The following is a 15,554-nucleotide window of genomic DNA, read 5'->3' on the forward strand; positions in this document are numbered from 1 at the left end:
AAAATTATTTGGGCCTATTTAATTTGTGAGTACTAACTTATAAGTTAATTTGATATTATGTAGACAGTATATATACACATAGACATGTATATATAAAAATATAGATGGACACAAATAAAGACTTTATAGCTTTGGTTTTTAAATTTTAGCCATAAGACCAGTAAAATTCACTAGTTTAAAAGAACAGTTGGATTTAAACTTTGTATTTGTAAGTGAAAAAGATTAAAGTTTATCTGCCTCACATGGCCCAAGCCCTTATTGTGTTTTAGAGAAAATAGGGTAGTAAATTATATTTTAAAGTGCAGAGAGAGAATTTATATTTTTTAAAAGGAGTTTGAATGTGTTAGTGGAAGATTAAAAATGGATGTCAAGGTAACAGACTTATAGGAACTTACAGGATTTTATAAGGGGACTAATTTTATTTAGAGGGGCATTGTAAAATTTAGTCTGTTTTTTAACTGGATCACTGAGCTCAAGGCAGAGCCCATTAAGCCACAGGGTCAACAAAGTATCTGTAGTTTTTAGGGCCTAATAATTAAAATATGTGGAAAGTAGGCACCGTTGAAAGGCAAAACATATAGAGCTTTACAAATGTAGAATTTTGCTTTTACATTGAATCCCACATCCCCAGAAAGAAAAATGCCATGAAACCAGGTTATGCAATGCTTGTATAGTGTACTTTGATACAGACATTTAAAAAAGTATTTAAACTACATCTTTTAAATCTAAACTCACAAAGAAACAAGTAGTCTCTTGTAGTAATAATCGTTTACTGTAAACAGCTGTTACCAGTCACCTCTAAAACTGTAGCTCTTACTGTGGTGATGACTCACCACTCATCTCACACACACACACAAGTCACGTTTCTCCTACAGTACAAGAAAGAGGTAGATGGCACCTTTTTTTGTGTTTCTTAAGGAATCTGAATCATTAGAAGTCCCCTCTAGATTCTTTTATGTTGTACCAAAGACAGCAAAGAGGAGGAAGGAGGAGTAGGAAGAAATAAGAGTAAATGGGAGAAAAATATATATTTTTTGAGACAGGGTCTCACTCTGTTGCCCAGGCTTTAGTGGCACAATCATGGCTCACTGCAGCCTTGACCTCCCGGGCTCAATTGATCCCCCCATCTTAGCCTCCTGAGTAACTGGGACTACAGACACCTGCGACCATGACTGGCCAACTTCTATTTTATTTTATTTTTTATAGAAACAGGGTTTTGCCATGTTGCCCAGGCTAGTCTTGAACTCCTGGGCTCAAGTGATTTGCTCACCTCTGCTTCCCAAAGTGCTGGGATTACAGGTGTGAGCCTCTGTGCCTGGCCCAATTTCTAAGAAAGGAAGTAAAATTTAAGAGTCTAATTTTAAAAACATAATTTTAAAAGAGTTTTAGTCTACTGAAAAAAAATTTAAGAACAGGATATATGTATATATATCCTGGATATATGTTCTTAAATTATATATGCATGTATAATTTGAATATCAGTTTTTAATTAAGCTGACTTTTAACCACAGAGCTCTTTTTAAAAAATCTTTTAAAATCTATTGTCAGATTTTAGCTGGGGGAACAAACAGATGATATTTTTGCCTTTTGAATTTTTTTTATTGAAGATACCTTCACAAGTGAAACTAGTAAGACTTAACCAAAGTTATGACTTAACTAAGGATGCACCTGGCATCTCTAAAGAGGTGAATGGGTACCCCAAAAAGTCAAAGTCACATGAATATTGAGCCAAAAGGGGCTGATTCTCTGACCAGGAATTGAACCCAGGCTATGGTGGTGAAAGTGTACAACTTGAATTACCAGCCATAAGGTACAGCAGCCTTTATTGTGAATCCCACAGGGGATCTAAAGCAGGGAGTGTGAGCTTACAAAGGATTTTAACTTTGTTTTAGGTCAGATTTTTGCTCTTTTAATTTTGTCAAGAGAAAAATTTTTAAGACTAACCATGACACTATTATGTGTCTTCTAAAAAAAGTGTGACCTTCTCATCAATTGTTTAGAATAAAAAATCTCTTAATTTTTTTTTTTTTTTTAATTTAGGAGTCTAAAGGATCCATCTTTTGGCTGTTGAATTTTTAATGGTGTACTTATTTTAATAGTGACTCAATCTAATAGTCTCTTTATGGAAAACCTAGGATGTAACTTTTTAGGTTTAGAAATGTGTTCTTGGAGAGGGCATAGAAGAGCCTTCCCAAAGTTCCCATGCCCCTGCCCAAAAAATGTATTGCCAGGAATAGGCTCAGATAGTGAAAGATTCTAATTATCATAGATGGTCTCCAGTAACCCACAGATATGTGGGGTACCACCAGTCACAGACCTGTTAATCTGTGACAATAGGTAGGCCCTCATGGGACTGGACTTTTTTAGTACTAACCAGGCAACAAAGGTTGAGATGACAAAAACCCTTGTAGATGAGACTTTTTATGACAGACTGTCCTAAGAGCTTGACACATTTGGAACAAAGTCTTGGGTTTCTAGCCATTTTTAGACGGGCCACCTGACGTGACTCAAAAATCATGCCCCCAGATGGCAGAGACCAAGAGAGAGTGCTTCCACTTGATCAGAAGTCAAACTTTCAAGGGCACAAAATGACAAGAGAACCTCAAGCAGTACCCTAATTTTTATGACAGAGCAACACAGAAAGACAAAGATAAAGGAAAAGACTATTTTGGGGAAGAAAGGAATCAAACAATTTGAATATTCATGCCACAGAGAACCAAAAGCTATAACCAAGACTTGTCACACAAATCTTTTTCTCCCATTAATCAAGATTTGGGCTCTGTGGCTGTATGGGTGGGTGTGGTGGCTGAACTCCTATAATCCCAGCACATCGGGAGGCTGAGGCGGGTGGATTGCCTGAGCTCAGGAGCTCAAGACCAGCCTGGGCAACATGGTGAAACTTCATTGCTACCAAAAATATAAAAAATTAGCCAGGCATGGTGGTGCACACCTGTGGTCCCAGCTGCTTGGGAGGCTGAGGTGGGAGGATTGCTTGAGCCTAGGAGGCAGAGATTGCAGTGAGCTGAGATTGTGCCACTGCACTCCAACTTAAGAGACAGAGTGAGACCTGGTGGCAAAAAATGAAAAAGATTTTGGAGAGGAAAAAGGAACTGATTGTTTTTTTACCATCCACTTGACCAGATTCCACAGGGAGAAAGAGGTCTGGAGCCTGGCTGGTAAGAAATTTTTATCCTTATGCTGGCTGGTGAGGTCCTGGATTATCTTTGCTGCAGCTTCCAAAAGAGCAGAACAGCTTTGGTGACCCTGCTTACTGCATCAGAACTGTAGGGATGGAGGGAAAATTTGCTTAAAAATCAGCTCACAAAAGACAGACTAGTAAAAGAAAAGGTATCTAATTTATTGATGTGTACATGGAGAATATTGCAGAGTGACTACCTAAACCCCCAGTGGAGTGTAGAAGCTTATATACTATCTTGAAGTTACAGAAAAAATGGGGGCTTAGATTGGGCAAAATAGGTTATGGGAGGGAGAGAAGAGGAGGCTTGGCTAGCTAAAGTGGTCTTGTTATACAGATGAAACCTCACAGGTAGCAGCCCTTGGAGAGAATAGATGATAAATGCTTTTTTAGACCTTGAAAGGTGTTAGACTCTCAGTTAGTGTTTCCTAGATCTGGACAAGGGGAGGCCTGGCTACAGTCAGTGTAGATTTTTCTACAAATGTAAATTTCCCTCACAAAAGACAGCTTTGCAGAGCTACTTCTTTTTGCTGGCTTTCTGACAGCTATCTTAATTACTGTATGTTAAAGAAATATATTTGGGGGTAAAATTTTTTGATTTCCTGCAACCCCAAATCTGAAATCCAAAATGCTTGCTCCAAAATCTAAAACTCTTTGAATGCCAACATGATATTCAAGGGAAATAATCATTGAGGCATTTGGATTTTTGAATTTGAGATATTCAACTGGTAAGTGTAATGGAAATATTATAAAATCTGAAATCTGAAATATTTCAGGTCCCAAGTATTTGGGACCTGATAAAGGATATTCAGCCTCTAGTTTAAATTTTAGAAACTTATTTTTTGTTTTTATGGTCTTAGGATAATTAAAAGGGAGCCAGAAGATGTTTGCACCTGGGAGTGTCAGAAGTGATTTTAGGTATAATATCTTGAGATGACTTCCCATGTGTTTTCTTAAGAGACCAAGGAAGATTCCTCTAAAAACATTCATTGTATTGGTAAAGTCCCCACCATTCCCTTTTTTCCATTTTAGAAGAAGAGGCAAAGATATTTTAGGTTCTGGGGGTGCATGTGCAGGTTTGTTACGTGGGTAAATTGTGTGTCACTGAGGCCTGGTGTACAAACGATCCTGTCACCTAGGTAGTGAGCATAGTACTCAACAGGTAGTCTTCCAACTCACACCCCCCTTTTACCCTCCCACCTCAAGCAGCCCTCAGTGTCTATTGCTCCCATCTTTGTATCCATGTATACTCGGTGTTTAGCTCCCACTTTCAAGTGAGCGCAGGTGGTGTTTGGTTTTCTGTTCCTGCGTTGGTTTGCTTAGGATAATGGCCTCCTGCTGCATCCGTGTTGCTGCAAAGGACATGATTTCTTTCTTTTTTATGGCTGCATTGTATTCCATGATGTATATGTACCACATTTTCTTAATCCAGTCCATCATTAATGGGCATCTTGGTTGATTGCATGTCTTTGCTATTGGGAATCATGCTGCAGTGAACATAAGAGTACATGTGTCTCTTTGGTAGAACAATTTATTTTCCTTTGGGGATATAACCCAGTAGTGGGATTGCTGGGTCAAATGGTAGTTCTGTTTTAAGTTCTTTGATAAATGTCCACACTGCTTTCCACAGTGGCTGAACTAAATTTACATTCCCCCCAACAGTGTATAAATAAGCATTCCTTTTTCTCCCCAACCTCGCCAACATCTGTTGCTTTTTGACATTTTAATAATAGACATTCTGACTGGTATGAGATGGTATCACATTGTGGTTTTGATTTGTATTTCTCCGATGATTGGTGATGAGCCTTTTTTCCTATATTTGTTTGCTGCATGTATGTTTTCTTTTGAGAAATATCTGTTCATGTCCTTTTCCCATCTTTTAATGGGGTTGTGTTTGTTGAATTAGGTTGCTTATCAATTCTGGATATTAGACCTTTGTCCAGTGCATAGTTTGTGAATATTTTCTCCCATTCTGTTGGTAGTATTCTTCAGTATTGGCAAAAGCATTTATCTTCTGGAGAAATCAATTGGGAAGAGGCTAATGTCACTGATTCCTTAATAGTGTTCTTCCTTATACTATTATTAGGGTTGGTGCGTTTTCATTGTTTGTCTTTTGTTTATTTGTTTTTGTATTTTAAGGACAGATATTTGGATGAGTTTTATATATATTTAAGAAGCTCAGTTAAACCTATGTAACAGTATATTACTATTTTTATTTTTAGAATATATTAATAACTTATATTGGAATGGTCTTTGGTGGAGATTATATTTTCACGTGGACAAACTTCATTGGTTTAAATATCAGGTAAGTAAAAATATTTAATTAAATTGCAAAATCGGAATTGGATATTCAAATAGTGTCACGATAAGGTTAGGCTATTAAATTAATGGAACATTTATTTATTATTAAACATATGTGGAGTGCCTTCTATGTGCTACATATTTAATGTCTCTACATAATGCTTTTTAAGAAGCAGGGAGAGGTCGGGCCTAGTGGCTTATACCTATAATCCCAACACTTTGGGAGGCTGAGGTGGACAGATTGCTTGAGCCCAGGAGTTTGAGACTAGTCTGGGCAATATTGTGAAACCCCGTCTCTACAAAAAAAATGACAAAATTACCTGGGCGTGGTGGTGGACATTAGGACTGTTGTTCCCTGGCCACGGGGTTGCTATATTGAAAGCATTTTCAGTGTATATTTTTGGAATGGATATCTCATTGTCGGGGGCTAATGAATATGTCCATGACTGTAGGTTTAGGAGAAGTAGACTGTGTTTGCCTTGCTTTTGAAGATCAAAAGTGGATCAGAGCAGATAAAGTAGATTTAGTGGATTCAATAGATTTGGAAGCAGTTCGGCACATTCCAGTCAGATTTGCAGTATTCTAACAAGGCCCCTGTCTCAGGAACTGTAACTTTGTCTTTTTCTTCTGGTGTCTCCCAGCTGTGTTTGCCACAGAGGTCTCTGTGAGTTAAGAGTTGGTAGTGCCACTTTGGGAGGCTGAGGCGGGCAGATCACAAGGTCAAGAGATCGAGACCACCCTGGCCAACATGGTGATACCCCGTCTCTACTAAAAATACAAAAATTAGCTGGATGTGGTGGCAGGCACCTGTAGTCCCAGCTACTCAGGAGGCTGAGGCAGGAGAATCGCTTGAACCCAGGAGGCGGAGGTTGCAGTGATCCGAGATTGCGCCGCTGCACTCCAGCCTGGCAACAGAGTGAGACTCCGTCCCAACAAAATAAAACAGTTGGTAGTGCTGTTGTTTGAAGATTAGACAGATGGAAAATTGCTTGAAAATTTTTTAAAAGGCATAAACTTAGGCTTGCATAATGACTGTACCTTATTTTCAATATGCATGTTTTAACTTTTTAAAAGAAAAATCTTGTTGACCAGTACTAATACCAGGGGTTCTACTTTTAAAAAATGAATATTTAGGATGATCTAATGTATTAACACCAATTTCATAGTACTAGAAGGTATCAACTTTAATGTGAATATTTATGGGGCCAATAGATTAGTTAAAGGGTCTCTGTTTGAAGTAGTAGAAGATCCTGATTTAGAATCATTTGGTAGTGTTGTATAAAAAGTCAGATATAACCCCTCTCCCCTTCAGATCTGGGCTTTTCCTCATTTTCCCTTTCCCTTCCTTCTAGTTTTCCCCTTCCCCAAAGCTGCTAGAGAGCAAATTATAGTTCCTTTCCAAAGTGTTTACTCATCACTGCGTAACACATAGTATGCTCGTTGATGAATATTCAGTTCTCTTCAGGTGGTTCATGAATTGCCCTTTCCGAAAATCTATATTTGATAATGATCGAGTCAGTAATAAAGATGAAATTAAAAATATTTTATTGTTGCCTCAAGTTACAACCATGTGGCAATAGTGTGCCCCCTCTTTCATAATGTTACATCTCCTTGCTCTATGGTCTGAATGTTTGTGTTCCCCCAGTTTGTTGAACTCTCAACTCCCAAAGTCATGGTATTAGGAGGTAGGGCTTTGGGAGGTGATTAGGTCATGGAATTGGCATCCTCATGAATGAGATTAGTGCCCTTATGTAAGAGATCCCAGAGCATGATGAGAAGATACTGTCTGTGAACCAGAAAGAGAGCCCTCTCTAGACATTGAACCTGCCTTGATCTTAGACTCCCCAGCCTCTAGGACTGTGAGAAATAAATTTCTGTTGTTTATAAGCCACCATTTATGGTATTTTGTTATAGCAACCCAAATGGAGTAAGACGTGTATAATTATAGTACCTTACCTTTTGTCAGCAGTACATCTCCCCTCTGGTTCTGAGTGTCAGGGCTGACAGGGAAGGCAGGGGAGAAGAGAATGAAGAGAAGATTATCCGTGTAATCTCATTTAATCCTCAGACAAGCTTAGATAACATTATTCTTATTTGATGAATACAGAAATGGATTAATTAATTTGCCCAGGGTCACATAGCTAGTGTAGATTGAACATCTATGATCCAAAATGCTCCAAAATCTGGAATTTTTGAATGATAACAGGATGATCAAAGGAAATGCTCTTTGGAACATTTCAGATTTGAGATTTGGATGCTTGACTGGTAAGTATAATGCAGATATTCCAAAATTTGAAATTGGAAACCTTCTGGTCCCAAGCATTTTAGATAAGAGATACTCAACCTATAGTACATTCAGGATTTGAACAAAGACCTAACTGTAGAGTCAGTGTTTTTTCAATACACTGACTATGCTGGGAATATAGGGTCTGGAATTATCATTAGGGCTAAGCCTGGAATAAATTACAGGACATTCTTTGTCTTCTTCTATCCTGTGCTTCCCCAGTATTCCTATCCAGTTTAAATAGGGTTAATATGAACATCAAAGATCATCTTAACAGGAAAAATAAGAAAGCATTTTTATTTTTTAGGTTGTTGTGGGAAGGGGAAGCTAGAGGAAGGTGGGATGAAAGAAAGGAGAGGTAGCCCTTCTACTTTGTTTTGGGGTGGGTTTGGAGGCAAAGGGAAATTGACTGTCATGTGGGTGGGTATACATGTGAACCTTAAAGAACTTTTAGCTTCAGTCAAAAAAGACTTCAGTAAGCCATCTTCTTGGGTCCAGGCCAGCTACCAGGGAAGTAATCTACTTGAGGGACTAGAAAAACCAGAAAAAGTTTCTAGGAGAGTCATATCAAATTCCAGAAAAAATTAAATGGGAAAAAGCTGCTAGATGAAGGAAAAGATGAAGCTCTATGAACATTGGCATAAGAATTGGGTTCATGCTAGGTGTGGTGGCTCACACCTGTAATCCTAGCTCTTAGGGAGGTAGAGGCGGGAGGATAGCTTGAGCCCAGGAGTTCATGACCTGCCTGGGCAATATAGCGAGACCCCATTTTCCACAGAAAGGGGGGAAAAAAGACAAAAAAAAGTGTAATAATTGGGTTCATGAGGCCCCCTTTCCTCAAGTGGGGTGATAGGGGATACTCAGTTCAGCGGTTACTTATTGTGTTGCTAAAAAGTGTCAGGCCAATTGCAAGAGACTCTGTACAGCTAAAAGAATTAAGGCCATGGGAAATTAACAAGATGATAAGGACAAAGCGAGGATGGATAACTAGTATTCAGTGGCGCAAGGGTCATAAGGGAGGCAGCAGTTGGAGTGGAGAAAGACTAACCTAGGTTGTATTCTGGTCCATCATTAGGATGCTTTGTGACCCTGAGCAATTTATCTTATGACTCTGGGACTTTCCTCATCTATAAAATGGACACCTTGGAGGGATATTGTACCTTTCAGGAATATTGCAAAAACAGGAAATGTATGTAAAAAGCTTGACAAGTAGACTTTAATAATTTGATTGCTCTTAAGTGCCGTGAGGTGCAGATGAGGAAAAGGAAGAATCTGGTTGGGAAGGTTAAATTGGAAAAGGCTTTATTTTGGGTTGATTGGAGTCTCAGAGAATGGCTAGTATTATGCGAGCGTGTGCAGTAAAGAACAAGCGCCAGTGCCTGATCCTGCTTTCTTCCTAGTGGGAACAAGAGCTAGGCGTCTCTCACCCTTCTGCAGCCGGTCTGGGGCTGATGTCAGAGCCCAGAGGAGAACAGAACTAATTTCAAATAAGCAGCAAGTTCATGAGTCAAGTGGTTAGGCAGAAGATGAGGGCCAAAACCAGGGCAGAAGAATTGGAGCCCAGGTCAGGCATCCACCTGGCTGGAATCCGAGGGAGTCCTGGGTGGCAGTCTCAGTGGAAGAGCCAGGGAGGACAGGGCAGGGGTGGTCGGATCTGTGAGCTCCTCCAGACTACTTTCCACTTAGTGAATCGGGTAGGAGGCTGTGTATCCTAGGTGAGTTTGAGGTCCCCACAGAGAATGGACCAAGTAATCATTGTCACCAAAGAGGGATCCTTCCTGCTGGTAGGTGCAATGGATAAGTGAGGAGTACCAGCAACCACCTGTCATAGGCTGACGGCCCAGATGATAAGTTCCCCACTGTGAACTTGCTTTTAGTCAGAGAAAAATCAGCTCTGTGAATCTCCTAGGGTCTGCATATTTAACTAATTTGGGATGTTTCCTATTAATGCCTATTTTCGAAATGCAAAAAAATACAAGTAAAAATTTACCTGTAATGTCAGTATCCAGCTGTAACCACTGTTAATATTCTTGGTGTGTTCCTTACAGACTTTTGTCTATTCCAGTGCATATTGATATACATACTCATGTTCATTTAAATAAAATGGGATTAGACAATGCTTGATGTTTTATGATATATTTTCTCATAAAAATTTAAGCTGTCTTACAAAATTTAATGTGTCAATGCCTGTTTTTATTTTATACCATTTTAATGGATGCATAGTACTTCATTGTATGAATTTCCCCACTGTGAAACTTTACCCTTCATCTAATTTTTTGGTGTAAGTTTTTTTACCGAGTAGAGTGTTTACACTAAAACCCTCCCTTCCTCCATCTCTGATAGTGGCTTTCTGTTTTGCAGCATTGCTGGGAGCCTGGTGTATTCCTATATCACTTTCACTGAAGAGCAGCTGAGCAAACAGTCAGAGGCTAATAACAAGCTGGACATTAAGGGGAAAGGAGCAGTGTGACTAGAGGATTGCTTCATCTGATACGTAGGCCTAAGTTTTTAATCAACTCAGAACACTGGCAGTTCCTACACAGACACTGAGGTGTCTTGATTATGGAGGAAATAACCATTCCTTTGCACTTGTACAATCTGAGGATTGATTGCTGCCTTTTAAAATTTTATGAAGAGAGAAACTTATAATTGACTCTATTTTAAATACGTTGTTTGAATTAATTTATATCAGACTGGAAAAGGTACTGGGCTTTTTAATTTATTTTTCTTCTATGCCGACAGTGAAACATCAGTGTTTTGAAAGTATTTTATTTCATAATTTGATATCCAGGTGTCCCTGAGAGCTGCATATGTAATGTTTGCCAACTGGAGCTTCATCATTCAAATTGTTGCTGCATCTGGAGGCAGTTTAGCCTTTCCTCTGCTGGAAATGCAGACGAATATGTGTAATTTCTCTTCTTTGAATCTTATTTCTTATGATTGCATTGTCTTCATCATATCATCATTCCATTTGCCAAGGAAAACAACTTTGGCACTATAAAAATATGTGGGGCTTTGAAGTGTATTGCTATCTATGTTGGCTTCCCTGACTTTCATAGGATGAGCAGAGTGCATTCCTTGAAAACATGTTCTTTTTTTGTTGTGTAGAATGAGGATAATGAAGGGGGTGAGAAAGTAGGCCTTTTACTAATTTTTCATCTATTTGATTTATTGATTCAACTAAAATGTTTTAAGTATATGTGCCAGGCATTGTGCTAAATGCTGGGGATACAGAGATGTTTGCAGAGGTAGTTGAAACATCTCACTCCTGTCATAGTGACTCAGGTAAGGTTGAGAATTTAGCTCTGTTAATCCATTCAGAAGATGTCACTAGGAGTAAGTTGTTTCAGCACTCAAAAGCCGCAAATCTGTAAATTGGATTAAAAACACCTGCCCTACCTACCTGGCAATAGTGTGAATCCAAATGCTGCAATGTGAGATGAGGTACAAGTAAAGATCTGTGTTTTGTAAACCAGTGCAGCTCAGCATTGACTCCCTCTCTAAGTGAAAATTGCAGACAGGCAAGTCTGTTTTCCCTTGCCTCCTTCCTTTGGGTTTGGTTGCTCTTTGGATGAATATGATGAGGTCTCACATTTCTGAATTTATTGGTTTGAGGGGAAAGGCTGGTTAGACGTCTTTGTATTGTCAATGGTTGGTTTTTCTCTGGCAGTGTCAGTGTTAGAGCTATCATCTTCCTTCTTAAATGGCATGAGCAATGAGCAAACTTCCCTCCTTTCAACATTCTCACCTACATCATGTGCCCCTTGGCTCACCTACTGAGCTTGCCAACTTCTCTCAAAACCAGTGCTGCATTTTGGGAGAGCAGCTGTGAATGGGCACTGCCTAAATTGCCTCTTGGGGTAATCTGGAGGGTGGAGGTGTTAACTCAAACATAATCCTATGACTTGACCCAGAGATATCCATTGACTTTGAGGATTAGTGTGTTTGCTCAGGCCAGTTGTACAGCCAGTGTGCAAGAGATTTGGTACCTTTGCACTAATGCACACACCAGTGTCTATTTCATTGGGTTTGGAATCCACTGAACTCTGTTGACCTAAACAGTTAGGGTTTTGATTTTTTTTGATATGCAAATTTATATTGAGATCATTTTCATATTCCTGTCTTTCTCTTTTGGTTTGTGTTTACTAAAGCTTGGCTGGTGGTGCTGTGTCCCTAGAATTATCCCTGCAACCAACTCCCAAGTTACAAGCTTCATTAAGAGCCTTAGACTCACTTTTTTCTAGCATCTTCTGACCTGAGAAAATTCCACTGGGAGTAAAGGATAGTATCTTGTGTCATATGGGTCTTACTCTCCCCATTTTACCAATGAGAAAACAAAACTCAGAGAAAGATGACTTGCTAATACATCAAACCCATGTCCTTTTTATTGAACTATGCTGCCATTTAATTAACTGCCCTTCCCCTCTGAGGGAGTAAGGAAACAGATCCTGAGTTCACTTGAGCACTTTCAAAAAAGCAAGCAGTTGATTGAATTTGGTGTCAGAGAGGAGCATACTTTGCAAATTAGGAAGAGTGACAGGTTACCCTGTCCTGGAACCCTTATCCCACTTCCAGGCTGACTTTAGTTGATAATGCACTTCGGGCTGTACATGTTGCCAACCCTTCCTGGTTTTGCTTAGGTACAGTGAAAGGGCATAGTGAGAGCTATTTTTAGTGATTCTGTTCCTTCTGTCAGCAACATGAAGGAGGGACGTTTGAATAATTTTTGTTGTAGAATATTTCTTCATGAAAGGCTTTTGGGTGTCTTTAACAGGTGTTGGGCTAGAGCCCCACCACGAGTTGAACTGCCTCTTGGGGGTCAGGTTCCCTAGGAGATCTGTCACCTCTTCAGGAGTATTTGAGAACATTGTGTAGTTACAGCTTCACTAAATGCACGTGACAGGCTTCTGTGCCTTGGGAGCCCTGGCTTATGCTGAAACTTCTGGCTGACCAGAGCAGTACAGCAACTTCTGCCCTGTCTGTGTTCTGCTTCCTGGATGCATCCTTCAGCCGCTAACCAGCATTGCAAGATGGAGCAGGGTGAACAAGCTGGAGACTGAATAGTCTTTTGGAGTTTGTGTTTTGATTATTGCAGGCGTGTTATAATATACTAGTGATTTACCTGGTACTGTGGCACCTCCCAGAAAGTCTGGTTTTTGCCCCATGTTTGATATTTACTAGGCAGAAATTCTTTGTCCTGTTAACTGCCTCCTGGGAGAAAAAGAGGCAATACAGAGTTAAATCCTTAATTTGCCCACTGAGACAGATGAGCTGTGGTATTCCAAAAGACAAATTCTATGACTAGTGGCTCCTATTCAATGTAAGTGAGACCCTCTTTGGCCAATCTGCTTCTAGTCAAGGCTAAATGGATTGGAATAACCCTAGTTGGCCAGGCTACACATTGCCAACATGTCCCGTTGAGTTTTAATTGCCTCATGTGGCTGTGGACTTTATGAGTCAATCATTTGTAGGCTCCAGTTTGCACCTAGTTTTTTTTTTTAAAAAGTGCATTTACACGCTTTTGGTAGTCCTGTTTTACCAAGAATCCATGGAGGGTTTTGGTCAGTACAGCTGGTGCAGGATCCTCACGGAGAAACAGTGGAGTTTCACATTGAATTGGTTTGAAATGGCACCCCAGGACTTTGGGCCTGCCTTACTTGATAGCCTCGTTCAGTGAGCAAAGATTTAGTGAGCAGCTGTTGTATGCCAAGTATTTTGCTAAGCTCTGGAAAAAAGATAAACAAGACATGGTTCTTGCTTTCAAGGAGTGTGTAATTCTTTAGCCAGATATGGAAACCTGGACCCTGAGTGGGAGAAAGGAGACAGATGAAAGGAGTCCGTGATTTTGTAACCAAGAGCTGCCTGCATGGTTATGAGTATCACTGATTTTAGGGACGCCCCACAGAGCTAAAGCATTTTTTTAATCTGAGAGGACTTTTGTAACTCATATTAGTTAATCTTCTAGCTCTGAGGTAGCAACACAGCTCTTAGAATTCTGTAAGTAGCTTGAGGCCTCCTCCTCTACTGTACATGTTCTTGCTTTCCCAAAATTGTAAGTTTGGTTTTTCCTATGAACAAGACTGTAATTGATTTTTCTCTCCCTGAGGAAAAAAGTTCGGAATAAATGAGACATGGATATGAAACTACTTAGCACAATGCCTGGTACATATTAGGCCCTCAGCAAATGTGGCTACCGTGTCATTATTTCATGGTGAGACTCAAGGCAAAACAAGATTCTTAATTTATGCTCCTTAAATGCTAGAGGCTTGGGCAATATGGTCTGTCCTGAAAAACAGGACCCTGTGTCTCATTGCCTCTAGAATCCTTAGGTAGCAGTTTCTGTTCACTGTCTTTTCTTTTTTAAAAATATCTGCTGGACACAATTATGGCCATTACATGATGCAGGTGATTCTACCTATTTTTAAAAAAGAACAAAATGCTTTTATATTGTGACGGTACATTTTAATAAAGGAAAATTATTTTCTTCCCCCTACTCCCCCTCCTTTTTTTAAAAAAAAAAAAAAAAAAAAGAAGGTCTTGCTCTGTCGCCAGCCAGGCTGGAGTGTAATGGCATAATCATAGCAGCTCACCACAGTCTCAAACTCCTAGGCTCAAGTGATCCTCCTGCCTTAGCCTGCTAAGTAGCTACGACTATAGGCATGTGCCATTACGCCTGGCTCGTTTCTTCCTTTTTTTTTTTTTTTTTTTTTCTGGTAAAGACAGGGTCTCACTCTGTTGCCAGACTGGTCTCAAACTCCTGGCCTCAAGTAACCCTTCTGTCTCAGCCTCCCAAAGTGCTGGGATTACAGGTGTGTGCCACATGTCCGGCCAGGAAAATTATTTTCTATCTTAAAGAAAGATAGTTACATTTTAGAATGTCAATTCAGTTAAATCTTTCTCAGTTTTTACCTTTAGATGGCTCCTGGAAAGGCCAGCGTTCCTTTTCCCCTCTCTGAATTGAAAGCACTTGACCCCATGCTGCCCCTGCTTCCAGGCCTGTCTCAGTTGTCATATATTGTGAGTCCCTGGCACCATTACTGTTTTCTAAGCCAGTCTTCTAGGTCTTACTTTCAGGATGCTGCTTCATGGTATGAGGATATAGTTTACAGTGTTGTAGTTTTTTTTTTTAAAGCTTTGTTCTTTGAAAATACTTTTTAAAAAGAAATCTACTGGTTAGATTTATTGTCTCACAAAAATGTTTTTAGAGATTATTTTTTTCACAAATGTTTTCTTTCTCATGCTGATGATCAACTGATTTTTGTCTACAGGTGTTAGCTTCTCACAGTATTTTTTCATTTTAGAGTCTATTTACCAAATGATCATTTTTAGTGTTAAAAGGTACTGAGGAATTGAGGTATGTAAATCAGGTGACATAAACATGAAAATTATGTGCCTAAATATTTTTGTAATGGTGTAAAATAAATACTTTTTCCTGAAAACAAGTATTAAAATTCCTTTGTAACTGCATACAGAGACTAATCCAGAGCCAGAAGTCTGCTCATATTTTAGAGGTTGGCATCCTGTTAGTTGATTGAGACTCCGTATGTAGAAAATACTGTTTTATATACAAATGCTTTTATGAATAGTATGTATGACTGAATATCCAGTGTCTTGTGGCATACTTGTGGTAAATTAGAAGGAAAGAAGTGCTAATCTTTCTGTTTTCAGGGTATTTCAACTGCATTATCAGGTTTCCAAGCTCCTGAGTAGCTTTACTCATCAAGTAGAGGCATTTTGGTACAAGCAGACTCAGCAGAGGTGGAAGCACATTAA

General features: G+C 39.4%; 1 protein-coding gene across 4 annotated transcripts in view; it reads left to right on the forward strand.

Moving 5' to 3' along the window:
- The window catches only part of SLC35D1 (solute carrier family 35 member D1), a 55,064-nt gene extending 39,844 nt beyond the window's left edge, over positions 1-15,220 (forward strand). For 2 of the 4 annotated variants that reach the window (XM_009460255.5, XM_001151573.7), the window contains 2 exons: positions 5,419-5,501; positions 10,143-15,220. In XM_009460255.5, the coding sequence (XP_009458530.1) occupies positions 5,419-5,501; positions 10,143-10,251 (192 nt within the window). In that variant the 3' untranslated portion in view covers positions 10,252-15,220. Of the gene's footprint in view, positions 1-3,141; positions 3,324-5,418; positions 5,502-10,142 lie in introns of those variants that run through there. The other 2 variants (XR_683066.5, XM_063800740.1) reach the window with 2 other exon arrangements.
- Positions 15,221-15,554: the final 334 nt, after the last annotated feature.

This window comes from Pan troglodytes, chromosome 1, assembly GCF_028858775.2.
Source record: "Pan troglodytes isolate AG18354 chromosome 1, NHGRI_mPanTro3-v2.0_pri, whole genome shotgun sequence".
Lineage (NCBI taxonomy): Eukaryota > Metazoa > Chordata > Mammalia > Primates > Hominidae > Pan > Pan troglodytes.